Genomic DNA, 13,348 nt, shown 5'->3' on the forward strand with positions numbered 1-13,348 from the left:
CCTTTTGCCTGCCGCTTTATCATTCTCCTCCTTGACCACAGGCGGGCCTTGCTTGATGTCTCGCACTAGGTGTGCCAACTTACCCGACTTTACGAAGTATTCGATCTGTTTTTTAAGCTGAAAACAGTCGTTGGTGTCATGCCCGCTCCCCTTGTGGTACTCGCAGTATTTACTCGTATCCTTGTTAGGGTTGTCTTTCAACGGCTTTGGTGGATTAAGCCTGAGGTTTTCTGAGGCAAGAATTTCAGCCGGGGTCTTGCTTAAGTTGGGATATTCAGACCGAGGTTTCGACGTCTCGTTCCTCGAATAAGAGTTTCGGTGTCTGTCGTATCGCGAGTCTTTGTCGTTTCTCTGGTATCGGTCCCCCCTATGTTTGCTTTTGGATCCCCGGTGATCTTTTTCCTCCTGATTTTTTAGGGCTTCTTTCTTTCTATTGGCTGCGTGACTGGCTGCTACCGCTTTTTCTTGTATAACATATACTTTGGCTATTCGCAGTATTTCATCTATGGTTAGGGGTACACCATCCCTTCCATGCAGCGTTCTTAATAGTTCATCATCGTTGACTCCTTGGAGGAACGCTCCACACGCCAGATCGTTGGTGACGCCTGGGATCGCCAGGCTTTCTTTGTTGAATCTGGTGATAAAGTTTTCTACCGTCTCATTGTCTCGACGACGAATATGAAGGAGTTCGTTCCTATCTTTCGTATGTCGGCGCTGCTGACTAAACTGTAGGATAAACTTTGATTCCAAATCTTCAAAGCTGTCTATCTCGCCTGTGGGCAGGCTGTCCCACCAGACTCGTGCCGCTCCCACTAGAGTTTGTACGAACATTTTGCACCATAGGGGCATGGGCCAGCAGGCCACTTTACCGGCGCTCTTAAATAAATTGAGATGGTCGTCGGGATCGGTGAGACCATCGTACTTGCCGACCGTTTGGGGCATTTTGGGTTTTTCCTTAATAGAAGCTTCGGCGATCCTACGAGTGGATTTGGACCGGAACGTCGCGTCTACCGGCTTGTATGGTTTGGTAAGTTCATCTTCTTCCACATTTACGGGTTGTACCGGTGGAACGTTCATACCCGGGGCAGGTCCCGCCATTAGGTTGGAGTTTTCCAACGGGGCTACCCGGGGCCTGACCGCGTTTCCTCTGTCGTGCACGGGCTCAGTTGGCGCTTGGGTATACATTGGTTGTGGAGTTGGAACATTCCACCATGGCGGCATGTAAGCCGCGTATGGCGATTGAGAGCTTCCTTGCGCTGTTCCCTGGAAAGGGTACGCCGAATCCCCGTATGAGGGTAAATACCCGTAAGGGGTTGCATAGCAATACCCCGGGAAATATACCTGATTTCCTGGCGTGACAGGGGCATTCATTACTCCGGCTGGCATGATAACCGGCTGGTGAGGTGGTGTAGATAACGCCGCCGTGAGCGCTGCTGAGTATAGCGGCGGCATTGGGTTGGAAACCAACGGCTGGTAATATTGAGGCGTACTGATTTCTGACACTATGGTACTGGGGATCGCCGAGGTAATGACAGGGGTGGAGTGGAGGCGTGAAGCCTGTGCAAAAACAGTTGTCACCGGGGTGAATATGTTACTGCTAGCTCCCCCCAACTCCCTTGGTGGTATTTGTGAGGGCATATAGAGAAACGGACTTGTAACCACAGTCTGGGAAGAGACGGTGGTGATATTGTCAAAACCTGGAGGTGGTCCTTCTGCCTCAAACTCTGGATCTAACGACCTCGTAACGGCTGGGGAAGACTGTGGGACGGTACTGGGGTTCGCCCCTAACGCCAAATTACTATTTGTCAACGTTTGACCAGCCGTGTTCTGATCACTTGCCATGAGGTTCTTGTCGCTGAATAGGTCCCACGGATGACGCCAATGAAGAAACACTGACCTATGCAGTACCTAGGGCTTCAAGGATTAGTGACCCGAACGCTTGGCTGCAAAACAGAAACACCGTTAGGACTCGTTACAGGAATGGGGTTATTCCTGTAACCACCCTCCGGCGTGAGAATAAGTATTGGTTTATGAAAGAAGTTTAGGAGAAGAAGATGTATGAGAGCAAGATGATCATACCTTATACGTTTACCTTTATTTATAGGTTTTCCATTAGTGTTTCCTTTAACCTAGGATATATTCCGATAAGTTAGAGATTTACATGATCTTCCCGAAAAGTTGGAGATTTGGTTGTGCAACTTCCATGTAGATATGGAAAGTTCTAGAATAATCATTTGTATTTATATTAATATAATAGGTTGTAACCGGGTCGGGTTGACCGATGCGGGTCACACCTCGTCATGTACGTTTTGAAATAAATTTTATTTTATCCGTTTTAGAAATGAGTCGTGTCAAATACAATACGTTTTATTGCTTATTTATATGTACGTTCTGAAATACATTGTATTTTAATCCATTGGTAACAATTTGATTTGTTTTAGATTCAATATATAACAGTTTGATTTGGTTAGGTTTCTATTTTTAATGATTTTGCTTTGATTCGGCTTTACTTTACAATTATAAAAAACTATTACCAACGACTAACCTAAAAACATTAAAATGATATCACGAAAACATCCACCTAATACGATGTACACAACTGTCAATAATAATTGTTGGTGATTCATATCACTAGCGGATCTACAATATAGGGTGCGGGGTCAACCGAACTCGAGTTTTTATACTTTCCTAGAAAAAAATGAGTTTATACATGTTGCTATGGAAAACAAGATGAAAAGCAAATAAAGAAAAGTATCTACTTTTGCTATTTTTTCTAAACTAGAATTACGACCCGCCGCAATGCGGCGGAGATTCTTTAGTTATAACTAAGTCGATTTAGGACCTGCACGTTATGTTGAACCTGTCGAATGAGAAAAAAATAGACGATGTAAAAACGTTCACCCACACACGCACGTTGCGTCATGTTAACTCGCAAAATTTAGAACGAAACGTAAAAATGTTAAACCAAAGACGCACGTTGCGATGTGTTAAGTCACAAAATTTAGAACGAAGCATAAAGCGTAAAATTTGCGGAAAATGAAAACTACAAAGGACCAAAGTTGAAAGTAAAAAGAGTTGCGAGGATAGATTGCAAAAGATAAAAAGTTTTGGGTTAAAAATAAAAAAACAAATAGTTTTGGGTTAAAAGTAATTTATGAAATACTTTTGGGTGAAAAGTAAAAAAAAAATCATTTTTTTGAAAAACCCCCAAAGCCAAGGTTACAACAACCATATGCATAACCATTTTTTCTTTAGAAAACGATGGGGGGGGGGGCATAAACCGTGTCATAGCATCAATGTCATACCATCGCCAACGACCACCAACACTGAATTTGCGGCGAAAAAAATTAGGCTGAAACGTAAAACATAGAAAATAATAACTAAGTCGATTTAGGACCTGCACGTTATGACGAACTTGTCAAACAGGAAAAAAATAGACAACGTAAAAACGTTGAACTACACACGTACATTGCATCTTAGAACGAAGTGTAAAACGGAACGTAAAAATGTTGAACCACACACGCACATTGCTCTGTGTTAACTTACAAAATTTAGAATGAAACGTAAAACGAAAAATTTGCGGAATATAAAAAGTACAGGAGACCAAAGTTGAAAGTAAAAAAGTTATTAGGTTAAACTGAAAAGATAAAAAGTTTTGGGTTAAAAATTATAACCCAAATAGTTTTGGGTTAAAAATAATACATCAAATGCTTTTGGACTAAAAGTATAAAATCTAACATTTTTTTTGGAAAACTCCCCAAACATGATGTACAACTTATAATACACAAAAATGTTGATAATTTATAGTGTATAAATAGTTATTGAACTGTGATGACCTTTTTTACCATCACCTCAAAATTTGACTTAACACTTAGTTTTACCGGTTACGACGACAATTTATCATTATTTATATAAGTGTCCTGACCCAAGCCAATAATTCGAACGTCGACTTAAGTCAAATCCAAGTATTTTAAAAAACCGACCACGGTAGAAAAAAAGTTGAATCCGCCACTTACGTACGTAGTAATTTAAATAGTAAACAAATAAGTGAATAACGATATAAGGGCTGTTTGTTTACCTCTTAATAAGGCTCTTAATGGTTCAGAACTTTTACTGGTTTAGCACTTAATAGTTCAGACTGTTTGTTTCACGAACAGATGTCTGAATGGTTCAGACATTTGCCTCTGAATGGTTAAGATTTTTATACAAAGTCTGAATGGTTAAGACCTCTAATCTGAATTGGTCAGACATTTGCCTCTAAACGGTTACGCATTATACGGCTCTTAATTAGGGCTGTTCACGAGCCGAGCCGAACCGAGCGGACCTTTGCTCGTGCTTGGCTCGTTTACAAACCGAACCGAGCAAAACGGCTCATTTAAAACCGAGCCTCAAATCAAGCGAGCGTTTTTCGAGCAGTAAATATTACGAGCGAGCGTCGAGCGAAGTTCGAGTAATTTGGACAACCATGTTGCCCGATTTAAATTTGCTGAGAGAGATAGTGACAATGGTTGGTCTCAAGTTTTTATGTCTTTAAAAACATGCACATTTCATGGTATACTATTTTCCTTATGAAGAACAATGTTGTGGCCGACGAGGCGATGATTATATTGCACTAACAATTACGTTGAGAGCAAGGGACGATCGACTTTAGGTAACGACATGAAATATTGAGGCAATAAGCAGCCTGTCGTTTGTCGGTTTAGGGTTTAACTTTTAGATTTACTAGTTTTTTTATTGGCGTGGTTGGTCTAATACGTATAGATGTACTTGTAAATTTGTATATAGTGAACCAAAATCTAATATAGTGGTATATATAAAACTATAAATTTAATTAATATTTAAATATATATGTATGTGTAATGTGTGTATATATAGGTCTGTGTGTGTATATATATAATTTACATTTGTGTATATGTATGTGTATATACATGTTTATATATGTATGTGTGTGTGTAAGTGTATGTGTATATGTATATGTATACTAACTAAAAATAATAATTCGAGCCGAACCGAGCCGAGCGGACCTTTGCTCAGGCTTGGCTCGTTTACAAACCGAACCGAGCGGAGCGGCTCGTTTACAACCGAGCATCAAATCGAACGAGCATTTTCCGAGCAATTTCCGAACGAGCGTCGAGCGAGCGACGAGCGGCGAGCGATTTGAACGGCCCTACTCTTAATGGTTCAGACCTCTTACTGGTTCAACACCTAACCATTCAGATGTTGCCAAACAGCCCCTAAGTTAACCCAGTGGAATAAAATGGTAACGATGAAACCTTTTTGAATCCACAAACAAAAAATGAAACTTTAGACTAAACTGACAAAATGGCCCAAACCACATGGACTAAAATGACATTTAACTCAACCAAAATTAAGAAACACTACATGACTACAAGGACCAAACGTTCATTATGTTAAAATAAAGGGTAAAAACTGTAAGTATACTGTGACCGTAGATCGAAGAACCAAATCAATCTCACATGGTAGTTGTCATTCGTCAACCCCAATTTCAATTTTCAAACTCACAACCTCTCAAATCTCGATCCAAAACACTTCAAATCTACACGTTATTCGATCCATAACGAATCACTAACCGTAAATTCACATCAAACGATCTCAAAATCCTCGATTTGTGCATTCAATTTCGTCAATCTCCAACTGTGAATGATATGAAGGATTCATCGGAATCGTAGAGATGACGGATCAGACGATCGAGCAATGCTCGTCTGAAATCGATCAACATGAGGAAAATTTGAATCAGAATCAGAATCGGAAGAAGAAGAAGGATGTTACTGAAGATCCGGAAACGTTCAGCTGTATGCTTCAACCGTGTCCGCCTGATTCCGATCCGAATTACATCGGAATTCGCCGGATTCTTCTGTTTCGTAAGGCGGAATCAGGTGTTCTTCGTCGGAAGGTAGTTCGATTAGTTGTTGATTTCAGTTTTGTTTAAGTTTTAACCTAACTAGAGGATGTAGTTATGTGTTCATTAGCATTGAACTTGTTCACCAACACAAACGAACATATATCATTTTATAAAAATAAACGAACGACATTCGCATTCCGACATATTAGACATAATCACCTTGTTAACTAATGACTGAACATAAACTAAACAAACGGCCATGAACGGCTGTAAACGAACACGACGGACATATTACCGAACAGTTCGCGAACGCAATTGAACGAGCAAGACCTTTGTTCGTACCTCGTTCGTTCATTTAATTAATCGAAAGGAATTCCTTGTTCATGCTCGTTCATTTATTGCACGTAAACGGTTCACGAATGTTTTGCTGAACGTTTGGTTCATTTACAGCCGTATGTATGAGTAATTGAGTATGGTGAATTTGTGTTGCGAACAAATTTAATAATTTGGTGAAATAGTTTAATGATGCCTCGTTTGGTGATTAATGAGATGTTGATATTGTTATGTTTAGGACTGGAGATGCAATGGAAAAGGATATGTAGCGTATCGTAATTTCATCAACAGGCCAGATAATTGGTTGAATTCGCAAATACCTAGTAGAACTAGCACACCTGGAACCAGGTGGATGAAACTTTTACTTGATTCTGTCTAATTTTAATTGTTATTGTGGATTTTTATTTAATAGTAAGATGCACAATGCAAAAGTTGTTCACACTTCAGTAGGATCTGGTAATGTTCATTATTGAGCATAACTTGTTTGGATTGGATGCAGTGAGGGCCAGTGACATTGTTAGATTTATTAATAGGCCAGATAATAGGTTAAATTCGCAAACAACTAGTCGAACTAGCACACCTAGAAGGCTAGAACCAGGTGGATGAACTTTTACTTGCTTCTGTTTTATTTTAATTGTTTTTGTGGATTTTTATATAATAGTAAGATGCACAATGCAAAAGTTGTTTATACTCCAGTAGGAACTGAAATGTTTATTACTGAGCATACTGTTGGTGAATGATGTGTGTCTACATTTCATTTAGTAGCTAAGCCTAAGTAAGTTAGTGTCTGTTAGTGTAGTTAAGTCAGTTAGTAAGTGGTCTAATAAGTTATTGTCTTCAGCAATAAATAATAGGCAGATTTGAATGATAAGTTGACCACTGATTCATTTAATTCTGAAATCAAGCTAATTTACTGGTTGGTTTATCAGCGGGCGATGGATGTCTTCTCCAAGTCAACTCTCCCTTGCGCTTGAGGCGGAAAGCTGGGCTGGTAGCAGGGCATGTTTCATCACCCTAAACACACACACACACACATATATATATAGAATTAGGTTCAAGAGTGAACACTAGTGTATTTGCGAACTGAGCGAACTAATCCTGGCCATACACGTGTGTAAATCAATGGCCAACAATTGATGATGAAATACACTAGTGTCTTTTATGATTTGATGATGAAATCCTAGCCATACACGTGTGTAAATCAATGCCCAGGATTCGTTCACTCAGTTCGCAAATACACTAGTGTTCACTCTAGAACCCCACCCTATATATATATATATATATATATATATATATATATATTGGGATGATAAGGGGTTATTTTGGATTAATTATTGAAACTGCTTATCTGCTTACTGCTTTTTAATACAGCAGATAAGCACATTGTGGGTATTTAAAAAGGCTTATCTGATTATTTGTTAGTGAAATAAGCTGTTTTAGACAATCAATCAAATATTTATTTTTCCAAACAACTTTACAAAGCGTTAGTACCATAAAAACCCCCAACAAAGTTCCCATTAAATTTATACAAACCTGTTATCATCCCAAATAGTCTTATTGTTGTATTTTATATACTCTGTTTGATATTCTTACAGGATATACGTGAAAGTCAAACACTAAGTCGTACCGTTAGTTTGGGGGCAAATTCAAGTGATTTTGAACACCCACGTCGAAAGGCTGAACTTGCATATTCTTTTGTGGGAATGCATTGCATATTTGACGAATGCAAATCTATGGGTAACTTTCAAGTTTACTTTTTATGGTAATTTGATTTTTTTATTCATGCAATGAGTGTTCGAAATTTTTTTTGCAGTTACTGTTATAAAATTTGGGCATATGTCTTCGGATATACTTGCCTATGGAGCAACAGATGGAACAATAACAGTTTGCACTGTTTCTGAACCGCCTTCGATCATGAAGAAATTGACCGGACACTCAAAAGATGTCACAGGTTGGATCAACTGGTACTGACCCTTGAGGCTTTGCTTTAATGTATTTTGATGCAGTATACATTTAATAGTTTTCTGTTGCCAAATATACTTGTGATCCGTTGGCGTTGATCATGTTTTAGTTAGCGCAAACTAAACTAAACCGAAACGAACTTCACACTTTTAGTTTTTCCTGATTTATGAACCGTCAATTAAGCGCAAAATGTATATGAATATACAGTTATTACCAGTTTTACCCCAACTTCGTTTTAACTGATTTTATTTAATATGAATGCATGATCTTTAAGGGTGAATACACATTTATGTCAAAATATTATACATTAACCTAACAAGGACACTTGATAATATATTGATTTCTTTTATACTTCTGTTTTATATATTTTTTTCTTCAGATTTTGACTTCTCACTAAACAACCAATACATTGCGTCATCTTCACTGGATAAAACTGTGAGGGTATGGGATATTCCAAATGGCCTTTGCATTCGAGTTATATATGGAGTTACCTCGCAGCTTTGTATTCGATTTCATCCTGTAAGTGCAAATCAACATTGCATATATCTTATATAGTTATGTTATATGGAAAATTACATAAATACCATCTTTTTTTAGCGTACGTACCATTGGTTTTTAGTACAAAATACACTTCAAAAATTATTTGAAGAGTGCTAACGGATTTCATTTTAGGATTATAGTTGATAAAGAAAGATATTTTTGGGCATACACTAATCTTAATCTATGTAACTAATTGCAGGTGAATAATAATTTTCTTACAGTTGGAAATGCAAACAGAGAAGTATCGGTAATAATGCAAATCTTTTCCTGCCTTTATTTTTGTGGGTAGATTGAATTTGAAAGAACAAAATAATAGTAACAATATAGACTAATTAACGTGTGTTCCAAGTTATTGTAAGTTGTAACTAGACTACGAAACTAATTAACTAATTAACTAATTAAGGAAGTAAATGATAGTAATAATATTTTAAAATAATTGTCTGATCATGTATTTCCTATCTCAGGTATTCAATTTTAGTACAGGAAGATTAATAAGTAAGATAGTTGTTGACGGTGAGGTTCCTGCCCTTGATTATGACCATACGGGCCAGTTTATTTTCTGCGGGGATTCACAGGTCAGCCTTTTTCAAAGTCAACAAGTCAACTCTATCCTGATAACACACACACACAAAGATTAAATTGTTACTTTTGATTTCTTAGGGTTCTATATATTCAGTTAAAGTGAACTCTCATCAAGGTACCTTATCGCGGACCCACCGCACAAGAAGTAGCAGCAAACAAAAATCTGAATTTACGACCATACAATATAGAACATTTTCTCTTATGACACAAGGTCCTGTGTTGCTTTCTCTTACTCGGGATGGAAGTTTGTCTTTCTTCAGGTTTGTGTTTGAACTTCCTTGAGTTAAATTGCTTAGAGACCGTTGGAATCCGTCACATGTTTGGTTAAATGGAAATAGAAAACACTTCAAAATAATTAAATAATTATGAGTATATTTTTGAGATTAAAACAATAATATTAGTTAATGATAATAAATAAATAAATAAGAGTAAAATGCCATTTTCGTCCCTGAGGTTTTGCCAGTTTTGCGACTTTCGTCCAAAGGTTTGTTTTTCCGCATTTGGATCCAAAAGGTTTGAAATCTTGCCATTTTCGTCCGGCTTGTTAACTCCATCCATTTTTCTCCGTGTAGTTAGGGGTATTTCTGTCTTTTTTGTTAACTTAAAGGGCAATTCAGTCTTTTTCACTTTATGTAAAAAGACCGAATACCCCTAAAAAGATCAAATTGCCCTATAAGTTAACAGAAAAGATAGAAATACCCCCGAGGCCCTGATTTAACGGAGAAAAATGGATGGAGCTAACGAGCCGGATGAAAATGGCAAGATTTCAAACCTTTTGGATCCAAATATGGAAAAACAAACCTCTGGGCGAAAGTCACAAAACTGGCCAAACCTCATGGACAAAAATGGCATTTTACTCAATAAATAAATAAGTTATAATTTCAGTGCTGATCAAATAGTTTAAAATTCAAAATGCTGATCAGATACATTTTCTTTTTTGTAGCGTTAACTTGGAGTTACAAGGGTATCTGACTCTTCGGTGCTCTTTGAAATTGACCCCACGGCTTCATAGTATTCGGGCGTCTTTTTGTCCATTGCTTTCCCTTGAGAAAGGAGAATACATAGGTTTATATTCATTTCACTCATGGTTGTAAAAATCTCGACTAGCATCCGATTGGTCGGCGATTAATCACCAATCAAGGGTTCACTGATTAATGGCCGATGAATCGCTAGACGGTCAATGGCAGTCTTATTTTGGCCAGATCTCTGTCAAATTTCGACCAAACCTTATAAATTCCCGCCAATTACTTAAAAAAATGGGTCAATGAGGGGTTAAAACATGTCTACTTTAAAAAACTACATATAAAAATGTGTGTGTATGTATATAACTAAAAATACATATAAAAATCCCAATCCGGTTAATCACTAGTCGGTACCCCACCGACGACTAGCGCCTAGCGATTCCTACAACAAATTTTCACTGCATTAGAGTATCTTGTATATTTCAATAATTTAGAAGTATTTTCCACTAACTTGCTGTTAGGCCACTATTTAAGGTTAATTAGTCAGAATTAAGAAATATCTTTACAAGTAATTAAGGTTCACTTGGAAAATGTATTTAAAGCTTTACTGATACAAGAAATTTATTCTGATTTTGAAGTTATTGGAAGTGAAGATGCAGCTGTTTATTTCTATGACTTAACTCGGCCCAAAAATACGTGTGTCAACAAGCTACAGGTTTGTTTGTTCCTCCTCTGTCCTAATAAAAATGTGTTACTTTATAATTTTTTGAGTTAATTACTGTTTTTGTCCCTGTGGTTTGTCAAAAATCACTATTTCAGTCCATTAGTTTAAAAATTGCGATTTCAGTCCCTGTGGTTTCACTTTCGTAACCATTTCAGTCCCTGTACTTAACATAATAATGGATTGAAATGGTTACGGAAGTGAAACCATAGGGACTGAAATGGTTACGAAAGTGAAACCTCAGGGACTGAAATCGCAATTTTTAAACTAATGGACTGAAATAGTGATTTTTGACAAACCACAGGGACAAAAACAGTAATTAACTCTAATTTTAAAGGAACAAAAAAAAAGTACACCGTTTGTCAATAAACTGCACCGTTTTGTAACATTACGTATGTGCCCATTGTCTTCATTATCACCAAAATCAATGGTGTTGATCCAGGTTCACATTTCTGCATCTTTATTGAATGCTCTTTTAAATATTTGAGGAATGAACAAACATATTACGTAAAAGATAACACAACACATGATAATATAATTAAGAGTAAAATGCACGGATAGTCTCTGTGGTTTGGTGAAATTTCATCTTTAGTCCTCAACTTTTCAAAATTACACTCTTAGTCCCTGTGGTTTGATAAGTTGTTACTCAGATAGTCCCCAAAGCGGATGGAGGTTAGTTTTTCTGGTTAAGTGGGTGTGCAACCATAGGGACTATCCGAGTAACAACTTGTCAAACCACAGGGACTATCCGAGTAACCTTCATCCGCTTTGGGGACTACCCGAGTGACAACTTGTAAAACCACGGGGACTAAGAGTGTAATTTTGAAAAGTTGGGGACTAAAGGTGAAATTTCACCAAACCACAGGGACTATCCGTGCATTTTACTCTATAATTAATTAATAATATCCATTAAAACAAAATGACGAACATTTTTTTATCCAGCATATTTTTGGCTGAAATTAATATAAAACGAAATGAGATGCATGCTTGTGTCATTTGTGTGGCCTCTGTTTATCTTTTCATTTGATGGGTTTTTATTTATAAAGCACACACATTTTTGTGTAAAAGGTAAATTTATTTAAAAATATAAGAACCAATAATGAAAAGTTTTAACGGTTTAGGTTTATTATCCACATATGTGCAGGGGCATGGATACCCGGTGATTGCAGTTGCATGGAATCATGGTGAGAATCTATTAGCATCCTCTGATTTTGGTGGCACTGTAATTGTGTGGAAAAGAGAAAAAACAAAGCAAAAAAGATAAGTTTTAGTTACTTAAATGATGAACTTTTTTATATATAAGATTTGTCTAAAAAAAGTTGTGAAAATTGCATAGTATCAATCATCCAGAAGTTTGTGTAACCAATATTCATATGGCACTTTTAAGTCATTTAGTTTTTGTGTCAACTAAAGTAACAGTTGTGTTGAGTTTTCTGTAGAAAATTGTTAAACGAATACAGGATTTTGAGATAGGTTATTGTACATTTGCCTTTTCTTAACATGTTACATTGAGAAGTATATCTTAAATTTGGACCTTCTATAATGTATTATATTAATATATTAATGTGTGTGTGTTTTTAAGTAGGATCTAATCACTTGCTCAATTTTTTCCTTCATAAAATAGCAAAGATGTTCCACCTCAAAACCATCTACTGAAAATTAAATTTTTATTTAACTAGCAGTTTTTTTTTTTTTTTCAAGTTCTAGGGTATCAGAACCAATGTTTTAAAATCCGGTTTTTATATCATACTGGATTGGGCTCTGAAACGGTTTAAGAGGGTGTATCGGCAGTTTAACTGGTTCTACCAGAAACATGATCATCGATAATTCAATATCACCTTACCCTTCCTAACCGTACACCCTAGACGGGAACTCGATTAATCAGAAACATGTCTACCTCTATATCTGCGATTTCAGGATTAACATGTACACATGATTTACATACTTGTTTCCTATTAGATATTAAAGAATCGATCAACATCTTTATAATCAAATGTTGATGTATTTGGAAGGCTAAAAATGATATAATTTTTTCGAACAAGAAGTCAAACAATGGGCATATATTGGAGGCAATTAAATCACTTGGATAGTTATGGTAATTTGATTAGAAGTTTAGAATCATGTTATTAATGTGTATCATAATGTGGTGGCTTCTAAACCTTCAATAAAGGTAGTCGGAGCTCACTCTAATATGTAGAAGTTAGTTGGAAGTTAGTTAGTAGTTTAGGGGTTATTTTGTAACATTTAGAAGATAGGGGGTCAAAGTTGTAAACTTTGTAAAATGTTTGAAAGGTCGTTAAAAGTCGTTGAAGCTAACCATAATGGTTACGCTTGATTAGTGAAACCACTTTCTCTCTCTCTCTAGATTCTCTTTCTAAAAATCGA

The 13,348-nt window shown here is 36.8% G+C and overlaps 1 protein-coding gene across 1 annotated transcript; it reads left to right on the plus strand.

Annotated features, from left to right (window-relative positions):
* Positions 1-5,462: 5,462 nt before the first annotated feature.
* On the plus strand, positions 5,463-12,501 carry LOC110938202 (WD repeat-containing protein 13). The gene is made up of 12 exons (XM_022180664.2): positions 5,463-5,914; positions 6,435-6,544; positions 7,126-7,195; positions 7,792-7,933; positions 8,010-8,147; positions 8,538-8,677; positions 8,898-8,945; positions 9,163-9,273; positions 9,359-9,540; positions 10,224-10,345; positions 10,881-10,957; positions 12,108-12,501. The coding sequence occupies exons 1-12, from the start codon at positions 5,693-5,695 to the stop codon at positions 12,225-12,227; spliced, it is 1,482 nt and encodes a 493-aa protein (XP_022036356.1). The 5' UTR covers positions 5,463-5,692; the 3' UTR covers positions 12,228-12,501.
* Positions 12,502-13,348: the final 847 nt, after the last annotated feature.

This window comes from Helianthus annuus, chromosome 4 (assembly GCF_002127325.2).
Source record: "Helianthus annuus cultivar XRQ/B chromosome 4, HanXRQr2.0-SUNRISE, whole genome shotgun sequence".
In the NCBI taxonomy this organism is placed as follows: Eukaryota; Viridiplantae; Streptophyta; class Magnoliopsida; order Asterales; family Asteraceae; genus Helianthus; species Helianthus annuus.

Excerpts from the sequence above, each read along its gene's own strand:
- LOC110938202 (XM_022180664.2), top strand. The coding sequence starts at position 5,693 with ATGACGGATCAGACGATCGAGCAATGCTCGTCTGAAATCGATCAACAT. Across the intron at positions 9,274-9,358 it reads TTTTCTGCGGGGATTCACAG|GGTTCTATATATTCAGTTAA; the intron begins GTCAGCCTTTTT and ends TTGATTTCTTAG. Across the intron at positions 10,346-10,880 it reads TGAGAAAGGAGAATACATAG|TTATTGGAAGTGAAGATGCA; the intron begins GTTTATATTCAT and ends CTGATTTTGAAG.